The sequence below is a fragment of the Pleurodeles waltl genome, chromosome 3_1 (genome assembly GCF_031143425.1).
Source record: "Pleurodeles waltl isolate 20211129_DDA chromosome 3_1, aPleWal1.hap1.20221129, whole genome shotgun sequence".
NCBI classification, from domain to species: Eukaryota; Metazoa; Chordata; class Amphibia; order Caudata; family Salamandridae; genus Pleurodeles; species Pleurodeles waltl.
Window position 1 is genome coordinate 1,050,378,344 of NC_090440.1, and position 16,831 is coordinate 1,050,395,174.

The window sequence follows — 16,831 nt, forward strand, 5'->3', positions numbered from 1 at the left end:
TGAGTAAGTGCTGTAATAATACACAACTCACTGAGTTGTCTGATGAAAAATATTTAGGCAAGCAGGGGCTATGAATGGAGTACAAAAATGTACTGCCTTGCATAACTGAGAGAAGGATACTGGGTTACAGAGGCTGCTGGGTTCCAGTTTAGCACCCTGTGGGTTGGGAATACCACGAGTCTGAAAACTGGGGAAGGTGTGAAGGACTACATAATTAACATGCTTCAACTAATTCTCACAGAACAGAGTTTTATAGACATCTATCTTGGATTTAACATATGATGCAGGCATTAGTGTCAGAAACCTACACTATAGTTTAACAGACTATAATCAATATAAGAAAATAAACAGAAATGAAACATTCTTAAAAAGGCCTTTATTTTCTAAAATTGCACATGGGAGAGTGAAGTTAGATGCTCAAGACATATTCATCCCTTAGAAATACAAGATTATACCAGACAAATCAAAGGGTCTATGTCGAGAATACTAGATAACTTATACCTAGCAATATGAAGTGTTGTATAGGCTCTGTACAACCATTTCAAGTAGGTTCTATGAGCATAGCAGTTGACCTTTCCTGTCATTAAGAATGTGATCCAGTACAGTCAGTTTGCATTCCTTCTCATACCTGCCATAGGAGACTGTCATTACACTTCAACACATAGTGTTCAACAATCTTTAATAAAGCAGCCTTTACTGTTGAGATTTGGTACAGAATTTAGTCAGACGTTTGAGTAGTCCTAGTCAGTAACATTTTTAAAACAGTAGTCCAAACCATTTCCATATTCTTACAAGATGCTGAGCATATTTCAAATGTCAGTACTGTCAAAGAAAATCACTTTGGCACCACAGCATTGTGTAAAATCTTCGGTTGTATTATTTATTTTGTACAAATCACTTGTACACATTCTAGCGGATGAATCACATTTTAATATACTTTAAGCATTTGTTGGCTTGTATTCACCAAACCTCAAAAATACAATGAAATTGTTCAAGAAGCAATCACAGATTGCAGTTATAGTTACCCTTATGGGAAAATTGCACATTTTCAGGTTTACAGTTTAACATCAAGAATTATTAATTTTTGTGAATCGATTTGTTTGCCAAACAGTCGTCTTCCTTTACGGGTGCGGAGAAAGACATATTTAACAGATCTTCATTCTTGGTGTGACTTGTCTGTAAGAAGTTTGTATTCATACTGCAAAAACAAGTACAAACATAAGTTATAAAATATGTTTACCTGCAGCTAGGAATTGCAGAATTAAGTACAATGATTGCCTGACACTTACAGCAATGACAGGTAGATCAGAGCTGTCCCTCTTTCTGGGTGCAAAGATGGCTTGTTTACAAACACGGATCTCTTTAAAAACAAACTTAAAAACTTGATGATCTATACTTTATCTAACAATACATTTTTTAGGAGTTCACACAGAGGGTTTGATGGATATGAAGCTATATATTATCCCTCCAAGAACTCTGAACTGTCAGAATATTTTTCAAACTAATATGTCCAAAATATAAGTATCTACAAAGGATCGTCCACTGTACTAGAATGATAACTTCAGCATCATAAATTCTCAGACACGCATTGAGTTTTAAGTTATGTCAGGATCCTAGGGTACAACATAATTTGCCTATCACAATTCTTTCGTAAAGGATTCTCCCTCTGCAGAAAGGGTAATCCACAGCCAGTATTTTAAGAGGCTGATTAAGTGTCTAGGAATAGCTTTGCAGAATGCCATAAAACGTCATGTTATAACTGGTAAAAGAAACTTTCCCCACAACTCTACAATCCGATAACTTATAGCAAAGCCCAGAATAAAATGAAACCTTGATGGGGTTAACATAAAAAATGAGTAAGTTGTCCGCCTTCATTATGAACTAGAGTAAATAGAGTATACAAATCACCAGTCAATTAACATTGCTTTTATTTTCATAATGTGGGTTATTTGATGTTACTGACTGAACTCCATGCAAACCTTAATAGCTTATTTCTGAAGTGAAATAGTTGAGAATACTTCTACAACAGAAGTCTGCTGCAGCCTTGTCCTTTTTCAAATTCTCAGAAGAAGACCCACTTGAGCATCACCACCCTCCCACACCACCACCACCCCCACCTCTTTCTCTATTTCTATTTGCGTTTTTTACAGAAACACATTTCAGCATGTCAATGGCAAAAAAAAAAAAAACACAGCCTTCAGAGGTCTGAGTGGACCCTCGACACCCAGTAATTAATTCCTATATTTTGAAGCAAGGTTAAGCAGTTGTAGAAATCAAAAAGAGCCCTAAAAGGGTTGAAAAGAGGTTTGAGAGTAGCACCAGGGCTGGGTGAATTCGCATAGTATGAACCTGAGAAAACCTAACACTACAAGATTGCTGGCAAGCAGATGTGGCGATCGCAATCAGCCTCATGTGAGAAAATGAGTCAAAAAGACAAGGGTGCAAGAAGTTGAGGGGGATGCCCATTGCACAAGAAAAAACAGAAAGCAGTGCATTAGTGTCTTTAAAAAATAAGAGTGTGAGGTGAGACATCCATTAGCAAAATACACACAAGTTAGGGACAATGAACAGCACTTGCCAACATTCAGGAAGTCAAGGCAATTAAAGCTTAGGTCAGTGATTATTGCCTTTATATTACACAACATTTCTTTCAAACATTTGCTTTTAAAATGAATATGCCACTAGAAAATTCTTGTACTGTTTTTGCCATTTGTATCAGATGATCCTACCATTAGTGTGGTACCACAGCTGTGTGAATCTCTTGTCCATTTTGCAGGAACTACCGTACATAGTTCATGAGGCATGTTTGCTTTGTAACCTATGTTAGAGAGCAAGAGGTGTTTCTTTTTAATCTGTGAGCTTGGAGTTGCACATCCATGCCAACAGCCCAATGACATTAAGTCTGATAGAGTTCCGTTTCATTAATATAATTCCCCCAGGTCAGCCTTTCGGGTAGGGGAGCTAGGGAACGTATTATGTTGAAGTACAACACAAAGGTGGAACCTTCTCTAATCCCACTACCTGTTTGGTGAATAATGAAGCACTGTGGATGATACAGGAGTAGAAGCATTCATGTGTTTAGTGCTTTTAGGAATGAAAGGGGGTCAGTCTACTTTTTTTATTCACATAGGGAGGATGTTTTTGAGACTGGCAGCCTGTACTATGCACTGCATGTGCAAAACTACACCCAAAGGAAATCTTAGAGGCGCCATCCTTGACTTACGATCCCTCCTTTGCTGCTAGGTTTGAAACTGTTGTAGCACGAGGATCAGGTCTATAGTATGAAGTGAAATGGACATATTGAGCCCTTGCTGGATCAAAATGATATATACCTGTGAGCGCAAGTACAAGAGAAGTTTGGCGGCAGGGTTTAATACCCATTCATGGCTGTCTAAAAGGACAGCAGGAGCATAAACGTATAAGCCACTGACAATATTTAGCTTTCAGAGTACAAATCCAACTGTCATTTAGATCCACTGTGGGAACCCCAGGAATGGGAAGATGCAGCTCAGCATCCTGATTATGTGAAAAGAGAAAAGGGGGGAGTTGACAGCACAATGGCATGCTGGCTGCTACTGGCTCCAAAGACCTCCATAATTGGGAGCTGTGTGCTCACTAGTGCCTCTATGACCATTTAAGCCAGTCTGAACTCCCACAGGCAGCCTTGCCTGTGGGCTTATCAGAGGAAGGACGACATCATGCAAACCTGTCTCTTGACCCTCACTTTTAATGTATAGGATATGTTTTATCTTCAGATACTCACAACTATGGACAAATAGAAGGTTTGTGCTCTTCTTGAAAAGGGCTCTACAGGTAAGAAGCAACAATTAAAGGCTTTCTAGAAAAGGCAGTGGGGATTATTAATGAGAAGACTGCACAAGATGAGCTTTGAGAAAGCAATATAGCAAGGCTACTATTTAGAATTACCATGGAAATTTATCATTATCACTTGAACTTGCTTCTCTTCTAGGGATCATATTTACAGTGAAACAGATGAACACTGAGCTTTTTGTGATCATACTGTGAATCCTTGTTTTTCCCAGTCTGACGGTAGTAATAGTAGGGTAAAGAAGGGGAAATCTTGCAAAACCAGGGCCAATGTACTTCAAGGGGAGGGACACAGATGAATGTACCATTAACAATGTACTTCCAACAAAACCTCTAATAGTTTAGCTTAACAACATTATCAGCAGGTCACACAGTATGTTATGGAGCGGATATATGCTCCACCTCTGAACCATTGCCAGAAAAATAACTGAGGTTGCAATGTTATTATGGTGAGCTATGTAGGCTGTGTGGACAATCTGCTTACATTTTTGGCTTGGGACTGTATGGTAATCAATTTTGTAAGGGCCAAATGAGGTATTTGATTGCATTAATCAGGGCTTGTATTCCACTTAATGATTTATTTTGGTACCCTGGGGGCGGGGTGTATGTGTCTATATATATATAAAAACTTCCTAGGAAGTAAAAATATAATGATATGTTGATACATTGAATAATTGGGTAGTAATCTGAGTTATATCAAGTTTATACATCAACTGAATTAGTAAAAATCATGTTTAGTAAAATGTTTAGTATAAACTTGATTTCCATTTGAGACAAATGAATTGAATTTAGGTAAAATAAATTGAGTAAAAATGCCTTTTAAGTGATATAAAAGTGTCAGGGATCTTAGTTGGTGAATGTTGGGTGATCACATGACTTAAATACACTGATCTCACAACCTACTCTATGGCCAGTCGAAGGCTCAGGACGAAACACGTTGCCATATTTGTCTGGATAGCACCTTGCACTTTGTACTTCACAAGAAATAGGAAATAAAAATACCTTTTGGGATGATGGATGGTGCCGGCGTCATTCTTGCCATGAAAAGCTGGTAAATATTGCCTCTCGAATGCTGTGTAATGACTCGTGTCATGTGTGCTTTTATTTATAACAGACCTTTGTTGACACCATCTGATATGGTTAAGTCAGAAGCAGACGTACCTTAATTGCTCACTCCTACTCCTTGTGTCCCTTGTCTAACTGATTTATAAAATGTCAGTCTTTTGAAGGTAACGACTGACTACCACCAGTTGTCCCCCAGGAACATCCAACATTATGATGATCCATTAATTCCCAATATACCAATCTTTATTTGAGAAGTCTGATTTAAACATTTGTAGTGTTAGTATCAGGTCATAGAATACTGCTAGTCTTTGTTCTAAAATAGGTACAGAAGTATGATGTGAGTTTGTTAATTGTTATTCTGTTACAAGATATATGGGCGACTATGGGTTTTTATCCAGAAGGCTATGTTTCTTTCAAGGTACCTCTTACACCTTTCTCCTCAAGAAGGACCAAATAAGACCTCCTTACAAGGACTGCAATCACTCAATTGAAATTTCAATGAATGGCCCTCCAGCGTCTCAAAACCCCAGGGTCAGTCTAGCTTACTGCTCAATTTCATATCTCCTAGGCCAAGGCACCTTAGGAGTATACCTTGAAATTTCAAGAGGCACTCAACATTAAAACTGAAGATATATCAACTGGTAACGTAGACGCTGATGGTGAAATAGCTACACTGTTACCCATCTATCTCATGGCACAATCAGAGAACGGGTGATTTCTTCTTGATTTAATCACAAAAATTGAAATTATGTAATGTTAAGTACAATTTTTTGGACAGCAATCCACTTTGCTGACATTTGCTGCCCAAGGGAATCCCAGTATTTGTCTACACTTCATTTTCTAGGCACCTGATAGGAAGGGTTGATTACAATATAAATCCCCATTAGATATGGCTCCACGTTTCTAATACAGCCCAACTATCTACCATCACAATTCCTCACAAAGACTCCATAAAAGATGGTCGTTTTAGGATTGTTAGATCCCTTATTGCTACTGAAGCAGGCTGCTCATTCCTCTGCATAATATCTATGTTTGGAGGCTTCCGCTGATATAACTGAAATTCTCAGAGGATTTTAACTCTACTTTAGGTGTTCTTGCCAGTAAACTTAAATAATACCTATGCATGGCCAGACTGCTCAGAATCCTTAAAAACGGCATGACAGAACATGCAACCTGCCCAATTGAAACATTTATTACACTTTGAAGTGTGCCCTGTGCAACCACGAGGGGCTTGACGTCTTTAGAACTACTTATAAGAACGTTATAAAGGAAGAGATTTTGGTTTTTTTAAATTAGGAACAAAGCATGGGATAACCTGAATGAAGCTGCTGTTGCTCAAGATATGTCTGCATTTTGGAAAAGTACTTGTTTATTGCTTCAGAAAGAGCAGGTACATATTTCACCTGATCCTAGGTTAACCAATTTATTTCTTAACTGGTATTAAATCGGCATCCAGAGGTTTTGTAAATTTCACAGAGAAAAAGTTATTTTTAATTAATCAGAGATGATTGATACAATTAACAGTAGTCCTTCAGAGGGTGTAGCCAAGGAGGCTGTGTCTGCCTGAGCTCTATTCAAGCCTGGCATCATCCAGCATAAATATGGGTCATCTGGGCCACCTGATGTCCCCCTGCTGTTACTGGTAACACCCCTGCAGCCACTGGCGCCGTGCATGGGGCGATTGCCTGCCTGTGGCGATCTCCACATGCAATCGTAAGGTCTGAATCCAGCTCACGGCCACAGCGACGTAGAGAAGAGTTGTGCAGTGCCTAGAAGCCGTGGGGCGGCACTTTGGGACCCCATGTCACATTAGGGACCCACGTAGAGTGGCCGCCAAGTAAGACTCTGAGCCTACACGGGCACCTAACTGCACCCCTCTTGATAGTGGAGCTGGGCCTCCCAGCGCATGTGTAGCCCTTGATGCAAGGGCGGAGGCCCGAACACAACACCCAATTTGTCTGGAATCACCACAAGCTGGAGTAGGTCATCATCTAGAGCGACCACGACAGAGGCCCGAACGTAGACCGACAAGCGTAAGTGGGGGCGAACCGGGCAAGGCTGCAGCCTTGCGCTCTAGAAGAGGTACTGTATGCAGCTATCAGTGCCATCCCTTGGCCCCCAGGGACAGACAACGTTCTCCCAATGGGATGCCTGATTCAGGCCCAATTACCGGGTGGGTGTGTCCCCTGCAGGGCTCCATGTTGTTGCTTTACCTCCAAGGCAGCCCCTGCATAAGACTGGAGCAGAAGCCTTTTCTACCCTACTCAATGCCTGTGGCCCCTGTGACAGAACTGTATCCAAGTCTGTCAACCCAATACACCTTGCAAGGAGCCCCGAGGAGTCCTGTTGGGCTCCTGATCGTTGTTAGCTTGATAGGCAAGAGGATAACAGACCGAACAAACATGCCCCCCCCCCCCAAGTCCTGCTGCTCAAGTGTGTGAAGAAGGGCCCTACACCCCAGCAAACTGTGACACTTGGAGGCAGCCAACAATAAGCGGACCCCACCTACTTTTGTGCTCTTCCCTTGGTCGGCGACGGACTGCCCTGATGGCCCCTCCCATTGCCAACCGTCACCCAGTGGGCGGGTGTGTTGCTGCCCTCTGTGACAGGGGGTATTTTGACAACCTGGAGCCTGAGCCTCTGGCCCCCACTGACTATGGTAAAGCTTAAGGCAAGCAAGAATCCTACCCCAATGGAGGGAAGAAGCCAGCCCTGGGCAATGTGGTGGAGGAAGACAGATCTCTCTGCCCCCTGGACGTCACTCCACTCAATTTGAGCGCATCCTACAGACCATACTTGACACCAAGACAACACTGGAGTCCAAGATCGACTCAGTATCCTTGGATGTCGGACTGCTCCGTGCTGACCCCAGCAAGATGGTGGACTGAGTTGATGACACAGAATCCACTCTAACTACTAAGCGTCTCACAGTGCAAGATCTACAAGCTCAGTTGAAGGAGCTGATATCCTATCACTGCAACGACAAGCGGAGGATGCTATGGGATGCTCTTAACATAATGTGCTTTATGTTGGTTTTCTAGAATGTGCCAAAGGCTTTATCGTCAAACTCTTCCTCAAACAGTGGCTATAGAAAACAGTGCTGGCCAGCAGGATACCGAAATCCTTTACCACTTCTCTGGTCGCCCCCCACATCTAGGAGCGCACCCGCACCTGGTGACTGCGAGTCCTAAACTACTGTGACGGAGCCTTGCTGCGCCAACTCTTTCAGGCAAAAGGCCCATGGCGCTATGAAAACTGGATTACACTGCAGAGGTTCAGTGTCGGCGCGCCTCCTGACTACATGGCTGTGAAAATCCAACTACGTGTGTTAACACTCAGTTATGCTCTCCTGTTCCCTGCAAAGCCCTATGTCCTGGACCAAGACCACACTCATTTCTTCTCTACCCCAGATGATTCTTGTACATGGTTGCACGCAGAGGGCCTAACAGAGAGGCCAGTGCCACCTCCAGAATCAAAGGAATGGCTGACACCTCGGCGGCAACACTGCCAGCCCGAATCCCCACTCTACGCCTGCACTGTAAAATGCAGCCCACAAATGGGCACATGCTGTCCAGGAGGTACTAGTCTGAGGTCTTACGGTCCGAGAGTGGAACAGACCCTCAAATCGGACTCTGATTGTACGGTGATCAGTGACGCCCAGGGCCTTTTGCGGACATCCCACATCACTGATGACCTGTGACACTGGTCTGCAGTTTCCTCAGGGTGATAATCTGAATGCACAATGGCAAGGGTGAGCTATGGCTGGCAGATTGGGGGGGGGGGGGGGGTCAGTCACACCTCTGGAGGACTACTAATTGATGGCACAGTCTACCGGGCTACCTGTTCTTCTACTTCCCATGCCCCAGCTTGCCGCAATGGACTGGCAGATTTTACTGTTTAGTTTCTTGATTTGTTTGTTAAATTTAAGTATGGCAGAGGATGGGGTATTTTCCCTGCTTGGGGGGATGGAGGAGTGGGGGTTTGTGGAGGGAGTGGCAAAAGGGGGATAGTTTTTGTTATAGTTAATTTTGTTTTCTCAAGGACTGGATCTCCTGTCAATAACTAGCCAAAACATCTGCCATTTGCCACACAGACAATCAGACATTGGAGGGGACGGGAAGATCTCACCGTGAGTTTCTCGACACCCTACATACAAGTTTGCCAATTCTCACCCCTACCCCACTACTTACATAACCACCTCTCATATGTACATCTCCCCTGAATACATTTTCATGAACTGGAATATGCGCGGTATAGTCACACCAGTCAAGCGCCACTGTGTCCCCACTTATCTCAAATGGCGACATGTGCACATTACATGCCTTTAACAGACGCAGCCCACATAAGCAGAACTCCTGAAACTATGCAGGAAGTGGAGGGACCAGGTATAAAGCACCGCAGGGCCGCTAACCAGAACCTCAGTGCTTATGCCCCTACTCTGCCTTTAAAATTGTCACTATAGGCTAGTGACCATTTTCACCAATTCTAATTGGCACACTGGGACATCCTTATAATTCCCTAGTATATGGTACCTAGGTACCCAGGGTACTGGGGTTCCAGGAGAACCCTATGGGCTGCAGCATTTCTTTTGCCACCCATAGGGAGATCAGAAAATTCTTACACAGGACTGCCACTGCAGCCTGAGTGAAATAACGTCCACGTTATTTCACAGCCATTTTACACTGCACTTAAGTAACTTATAAGCAACCTATATGTCTAACCCTCACTTGGTGAAGGTTAGGTGCAAAGTTACTAAGTGTGAGGGCACCCTGGCACTAGCCAAGGTGCCCCCACATAGTTCAGTTGCAAAAAAAGAACAGATGATGGACGGAATGCAGAGCAAATAAAACATTCACCCCCAGTCACAAAGATCTGGGTTTAATCCATCATTTTTTTTGCTCACCACACCACCCAAGGTTGGACCCAGACATATGCAAATCAGTCTTGACCCTGTTCCTCATGGGAACAGTCCATCCCGAAGTGCCAAGCCAGGTCTTCCCTGGACCGGAAACAAGCATCCTAGGACCTGTTTTAGGGTATCACCCTTCATCAGCTAGGCTAGCTTGAAGACAGTGGCGCAGTGAGTACAGGACCCACATCTTGGCATACCCTTCCCACTTGGGGCAACAAATGCAAAAAAGAACAGGTGATGGACGGAATGCAGAGCAAATCAAACTTTCACCCCCAGTCACAAAGATCTGGGTTTAATCCATTGTTTGTTTGCTCACCACGCCACCCCGGGTTGGACCCAGCCATATGCAAATCAGTCTTGACCCTGTTCCTCATGGGAACAGTCCAGCCCGAACTGCCAAGCCAGGTCCTCCCTGGACCGGAAACAAGCATCCTAGGATCGGTTTCAGGGTATCACCATCATCATCTTCTGTTATTTTTGCATTTGTCGCCCCAAGTGGGAAGGGTATGCCCAGACGTGGGTCCCGTGCTTGCCATTCCACCAGATTCAAGCTAGCCTGGCTGATGAAGAGTGATACCGTGAAACCGGTCCCAGGATACTTATTTCTGGTCCAGGGAGGACCTGGCCTGGCAGTTCGGGCTGGACTGTTCCCATGGGGAACAGGGTCAAGACTGATTTGCATGTGGCTGGATCTGAGCTGGAATGGCATGGCAAGCAAAAAAACTGATGGATTAAACACAGATCTGTGACTGGGGGTGAATGTTTGATTTGTTATGCATTCCGTCCATCTTCGGTTGTTTTTGCATTTCCCACATAGTTCAGGGCAATTTCCCCGGACTTTGTGAGTGCGGGGATACCATTACACGTGTGCACTACATATAGGTCAATACCTATATGTAGCTTCGCAATGGTAATTCCGAATATGGCCATGTAACATGTCTAAGATCATGGAATTGTCCCCCCCATGCCATATCTGGTATTGGGGTGCCAATCCCATGTATCCCCAGGGCACCAGCATGGACTCTGGGTACTGCCAAACCAGCTCTTGGGGTTTTTCACTGCAGCTACAGTTGCTGCCAACCCACAGACAGGCTTCTGCTCTCATGGGATCTGAGCAGCCCAGTCCCAGGAAGGCAAAACAAAGGATTTTCTCTGAGCGAGAGTGTTACACCCTCTCCCTTTCGAAACAGGTGTTAAGGGCTTGAGAGGAGTAGCCTCTCCAGACCTCTGGTAATGCTTTGATGGGCACAGATGGTGATCTCCTTGCATAAACCAGTCCACACCGGTTCAGGCAACCCCCAGTCCCTGCTCTGGCGCAAAACTGGACAAAGGAAAGAGGAGTGACCACTCCCCTGTCCATCACCACCCAAAGGGTGGTGCCTAGAGCTCCTCCAGTGTGTCCCAGACCTCTGCTTCTTAAATCCAGAGGTATGAGGGCACAATGGAGGCCTCTGAGTGGCCAGTGCCAGCAGATGACGTGAGAGACCCCCCCTGATAGGTGCTTACCTCTCTAGGTGGCCAATCCTCCTCTGAGGGCTATTTAGGGTCTTTCCTGTGGGCTTTTCCTCAGATAACGATTTGCAAGAGCTCACCAGAGTTCCTCTGCATCTCCCTCTTCGATCTTCTGCCAAGGATCGACCGCTGACTGCTCCAGGACGCCTGCAAAACTGCAACAAAGTAGCAAAAAGACTACCAGCAACATTGTAGAGCCTAATCCTGCCAGCTTTCTTGACTGTTTCCTGGTGGTGCATGCTCTGGGGGCTGTCTGCCTTCACCCTGCACTGGAAGCCAAGAAGAAATCTCCAGTGGGTCGACGGAATCTTCCCCCTGCTAACGCAGGCACCAAACTTCAGCTTCACTGGTCCTCTAGGTCCCCCGTCATCATGACAAGCGTGGTCCCTGGAACACAGGTGCTGGATCCAAGTGACCCCGACAGTCCAGTGGTCCATCTGTCCAAATTTGGTGGAGGTAAGTCCTTGCCTCTCCTCGCCGGACAGTAATCCTGTCAACTGTGTGAACTGCAGCTGCTAGGGCTTCTGTGCACTTTTGCAAGGAATCCTTCATGCACAGCCTAGCCCAGGTCCCCAGCACTCCATCCTGCATTGCTCAACTCGCTGAGTTGACCACCGGCTTCGTGGGACCTTCCTTTGTAGTGTTGAGACGACCGCCGTGCTCAGTTTTCTTGAACCCGTGTTCAAGTACTTCTGCGGGTGCTGCCTTCTTCTGCGTAGGCTTTCTGTGTTTCTGGGGGCCCCCTCTGTCTCCTCTTCCAAGTGGCGACCTCCTGGTCCTTCCTGGGCCCGGGCAGCACCCTTTTTCTTCAACTGCGACCTTTGCAGCTAGCAAGGCTTGTTTGCGGTCTTTCTCCACAGAAACAACTCTGCATCCTCCAGCACTCCATGGGACATCATCTGTGCAAAGGAGAAGTTACTGGCAACTTCCTTTGTTGCAGAATCTTCAGCTTCTTCCACCCGGAGGCAGCCATTTTGCACCTTCATCTGGGGTATAATGGGCTCCAGCCCCCCAGACACATTTGTGACTCTTGGACATGGTCCCCTTCCTTTACAGGTCCTCAGGTCCAGGAATCCGTCTTCAGTGCTTTGCAGTCTGTTGTGGTCTTTGCAGAATCTCCTATCATGACTTTAGTGTCTTTCTGGGGAAGTAGGGTCACTTTACTCCTACTTTTCAGGGTCTTGGGGTGGAGTATCTTGGACACCCTTAGTGTTTTCCTACACTCCCAGCGACCCTCTACACACTACACTAGGCCAGGGGCCCCTAAGTGTTTCGAAATCCACTTTCTTAGTATATGGTTTGTGTTGCCCCTAGGCCTATTGCATCCTATTGTATTCTACAGTGTGTGCACTACTTTTCTAACTGTTTACTTACCTGATTTTGGTTTGTGTGTATATTTTGGGTATTTTACTTACCTCCTAAGGGAGTATATCCTCTGAGATATTTCTGGCACATTGTCACTAAAATAAAGTACCTTTATTTTTGGTAACTCTGATTATTGTGATTCTTATGATATAGTGCTATATGATATAAGTGGTATAGTAGGAGCTTTGCATGTCTCCTAGTTCAGCCTAAGCTGCTCTGCTATAGCTAGCTCTATCAGCCTAAGCTGCTAGAACACTACTAAAAAGGGATAACTGGACCTGGCACAAGGTGTAAGTACCATCATGTACCCACTATAAGCCAGGCCAGCCTCCTACAGCAGGACACTGGACAGCTCCCCAATATGCACCGTGAGGCTCTTACAGTAGTCCTCCCAAAACCAGGCCATGACCTCTTAGATGTGCGATTTTACAGACCACTCGATGCTGAACCTAGATTGTAAAATCTGGGGGAAGCTCTAGCGAACAGATTACTCCCTCTACTCTGCACCTTAGTTCACAACAATCAAATGGGTTTTATAATGGGTCAGAGCACCTTCCTCAATGTCCGCCATTTACTGAAAGATGATTTTCATTACACTAGTGTTTCAGCGGCGATGTCACTCAACACATAGACTGGAGTGGGATTACCTGCTTAAAACTCTTGAGGTAATGTGTGAGGGACCAGGCTATCTCAAGTGGCTTAAAATTTTCTATGAGTATCCTTGCACAAGAGTCAAGACTGGTCAGTACATCTCTGACAAATCCGACATTTGTCAAGGCATCCAGCAGGGCTGATCAGGAGTTCCTCTGCTCTCTGCGTTGGCTATGGAGCCCCTGGCTTGTTGGTTGTACACGTGAGCTGAGGACTGGGGGATAGAGGCTCAGGGTATTCATCACGTCATTTCGCTGTACGCAGACGACGTGTTAATATACTTGAGGGACCTGAAGTCTGCATTACCAGGGGTGATGGCACTACTGGAAGATTTTGGGGAGATGTCGTGTCTACGAGTGAACTGGACAAAATCCTATTTCCCCTCTGCCCCATTCCAGGGACAGAAAGATGCACTCTTCCTAGGACGCTTTCCAAAGGCAGTGTGACACCTTCAAATATTAAGGCATACAGGTAGATCACTTGGAAGCAGATCTGCTGGAGGGCAACTTCAATAAAGCCCTTAACTGTGCACAGGTCATTGCCTTTTCGATGATTCTCCCTTTATTACTGACGGGCTGCGAGACATACTAAAGATGCTGATATTGCTGTGACTTCTGTATTATTTATTGGCTCTCCCGTTCGTGCCTCCTATGCACTTTTTCTCTAAACTTAGATCAGTATCAGTAGAAATTATATGGAGCAACAGTTGGCGTACAGTTACTCTTGAGAGAATGTATAGCCCCTTACATGAGGGAGGGACTGGTGCCCCTAACTTTGAATTCTACTTCACAGTTGTCCATCTACAGTGGCCCCTGCTGTGGCTGGGGTTGAACCTATGTGTTCAAAGACCGGAGTTAATGCACCTCTTTTCAGGGACCCACATATATACCCAGCTCTCATCCCTCAGTCCTGGCTTACCAGTAGACTCACTACAAATGACAGAGGCCAGATGTTGCTGGTAGAAATATGTTCAGGGTTGTGGTGATCCTTCCCCGCTCTCACCACTAATACCACTGTGGCAGATGCCACCTCTTCAAGACTCTCTCCAACTCCACAACACCACTAGCTGGAGGGGGGCGGGAGGGACACAGACATGGGTCCTCTGTACGGACAGGATGTTATGCCCCTTCCCAGAATGCAGAGGAATGTCTCACATACCGGCTGAGGAGGTCCTGATTTATGGGGCTACCCGTCACATGCTGGCTTTGCATGGGGACGAGAGCAAGTGGAGTCTAAGGCCCCACTTTTGCTTCATACAATGTTGACATATAAGGGCACACGCAAGATTATCACAGCCCTGTAAGCAGCTCTCCTGGAACTGGGAAAGGAGACAATAACTAAGGTTAGAGAACGCTGGAGAGCAGACCTTTCCTTTACATTGACAGGTAAACAATGAGCTCAAGCCCTGCGACACGTTATCTCTCGGAACTCACTCTCCCATTTCACCCAATTCAATTACCTACACAAAACATACCTTACACCCCACCGCATATCATGCGTGTTCCCCCACGACCAATCCGGGTTGCCAAAGATGCAGGGCCATTGATGTAGGATTTTTCCACCTGGTGAGGGAGTGCCCGGGTGTACAACACGCCTGGAAAGAAGTAGCGTGGATCACATCAACCCTAGTTGACACTGCAATCCCACCTACCACAGAGATCTGCTTGTTGGGTATCTCATCTACAGCCAAGGAGGAGAAAATACCTTCACAGATTTGTGGATCTCTCATTTGTACTATGCAAGCACCAGATCGCAATGGTATGGAAATCATCAGTGTGCTAGACACAACGTCCTGACTTCACATCAAGCTGAGATGGGTGAAGGCTGAGTCAGCAACTCTCACAGAGGCCCTCGCAGGGGTGGGACAGAACAAGGGCTCACAATACGTTACATATACATGCAAAAAGGGTGCAGGAGGCGAAAGATGATACAAGACCAGAGACATATAATCCAAGGAACAAGATATGCATAGCACAAGTACTCAAGATGACCAGACATCAGTGGTGAATTGAGAGACACTCACTGAGAGGAGCAAGTGAGTGACCTGTAACATGTTATATGTACTGCCCTGAATAGTATCCAGAGACTGCATACTACCTGCATACATTCCGCAACGTGGATGTACTGACTTGAGGGCCTCCTCTGAACTGGTCACCGAAGGAGGTGAAGATTGTAATGTGCTGATATTACGCTATTTTTATTGTACCAATAGTTACAAGGCAAGTAGACTGTATGAGCTCTCCTAATGCCCTTTGGTTTTGTGTTTTTATTTCTTTACTTAATAAAGACATGTAAAAAGTAGTGTTTGCTTGAGTTAGAGCTATTAGCATTATAAATTCCTAACTGGACTTTTCATGCCACCTAAATTTAAAAATAAAAATAAAACAGTTGACATAAGCAAGCCGATTCAAAGCGCCATGGCTGCCATGAGCATGATTGCGAAGGAGACACACAAAAAGAAAAAGAAGTTTGCTTGCAGTCAAAGGTACAAACAATGGTGCAATTATCCATGTAACAAGGTCAGTCTGCAATGCGGTAACAAACCGATACAAGGCGGAACAAACGTAAAGAATTTACCAATGATAAAGGATTTTTGAAAGGCAAGCCCAAGAACGATTGAAAGTGATGGCTGTGGTTAAAAGCCCACAATACTTACAACAGGTCAAAGCACTTACGTGCTTGACCTAAAAAGGTGACAATGGATATTATAAGTACTACTGCTTGCTGTGATGAACAGAATCTACAGTAAAGGTGACTGGGAGAAATGTATTAAAAATAATTCAAACTTGGACCTAGGCAAAGGGTATGCTAGCTGACACTTACTCACTTTACAGCTTGTTTAGGGACAGAGGAACCACTTGCTAAATTTAGATACAATCTTTTGAATCTATGCAGTGTGTCTTGCAGAGGGTCTTCGCTTTTAGCCTTTATTTAGCTTGGCATTTGAATGCACTGATCACTTAAGTACGATAGGAGCGGAACATGCTATAGATGTGTATATGTAAGACCCTCTTGGTCAGTGTAAGGTATGGTCCAGGCGGTGGTGTTTGGAGAGTTTTGAAGAGACATCTGCCAATTATAAGCCACCAGGAATACATGTTGGCATCCCTTACTATTTAATCAGAACACTACCTGTTTTTTAATTTGTGGATGTTGCAGTCTTAATGTTTAGAACAGCCAAGGGCTCAAAAAAATAATACTTATGTGAGGTTCATAAGTGATCTTTAAAAAACCCTTATCCTCACTACGAGCATGTGCTCTCCAGATTTAAAACATTTTCTATCTAGAATTGCGTTCTGGAGAAATCTGACCCTTGACAACTCTATTAAATGGACTCATTTGCTAAGAACTATGAGATTCACAATTATTCAGGCATTGGGATCGGTGGTTCATTTTGCTACTCTCTTAGGTAACAAACCAATAAAAAGGTATGCTGTTCATCTATAATTTTAAGTATGCAACCACTATAATATATGGTGCAGATGTATAAAGCTTTAC

At 44.6% G+C, this 16,831-nt stretch overlaps 1 protein-coding gene across 2 annotated transcripts in view; it reads right to left on the reverse strand.

Annotated features, from left to right (window-relative positions):
* Positions 1-359: 359 nt before the first annotated feature.
* INSIG2 (insulin induced gene 2) overlaps positions 360-16,831 on the reverse strand; it is a 118,515-nt gene continuing 102,043 nt past the window's right edge. For both annotated transcript variants that reach the window (XM_069224340.1, XM_069224339.1), the window contains exon 6: positions 360-1,198. In XM_069224340.1, coding sequence (XP_069080441.1) covers positions 1,157-1,198 — 42 coding nt within the window. In that variant the 3' untranslated portion in view covers positions 360-1,156. The remainder of the gene's footprint in view (positions 1,199-16,831) is intronic.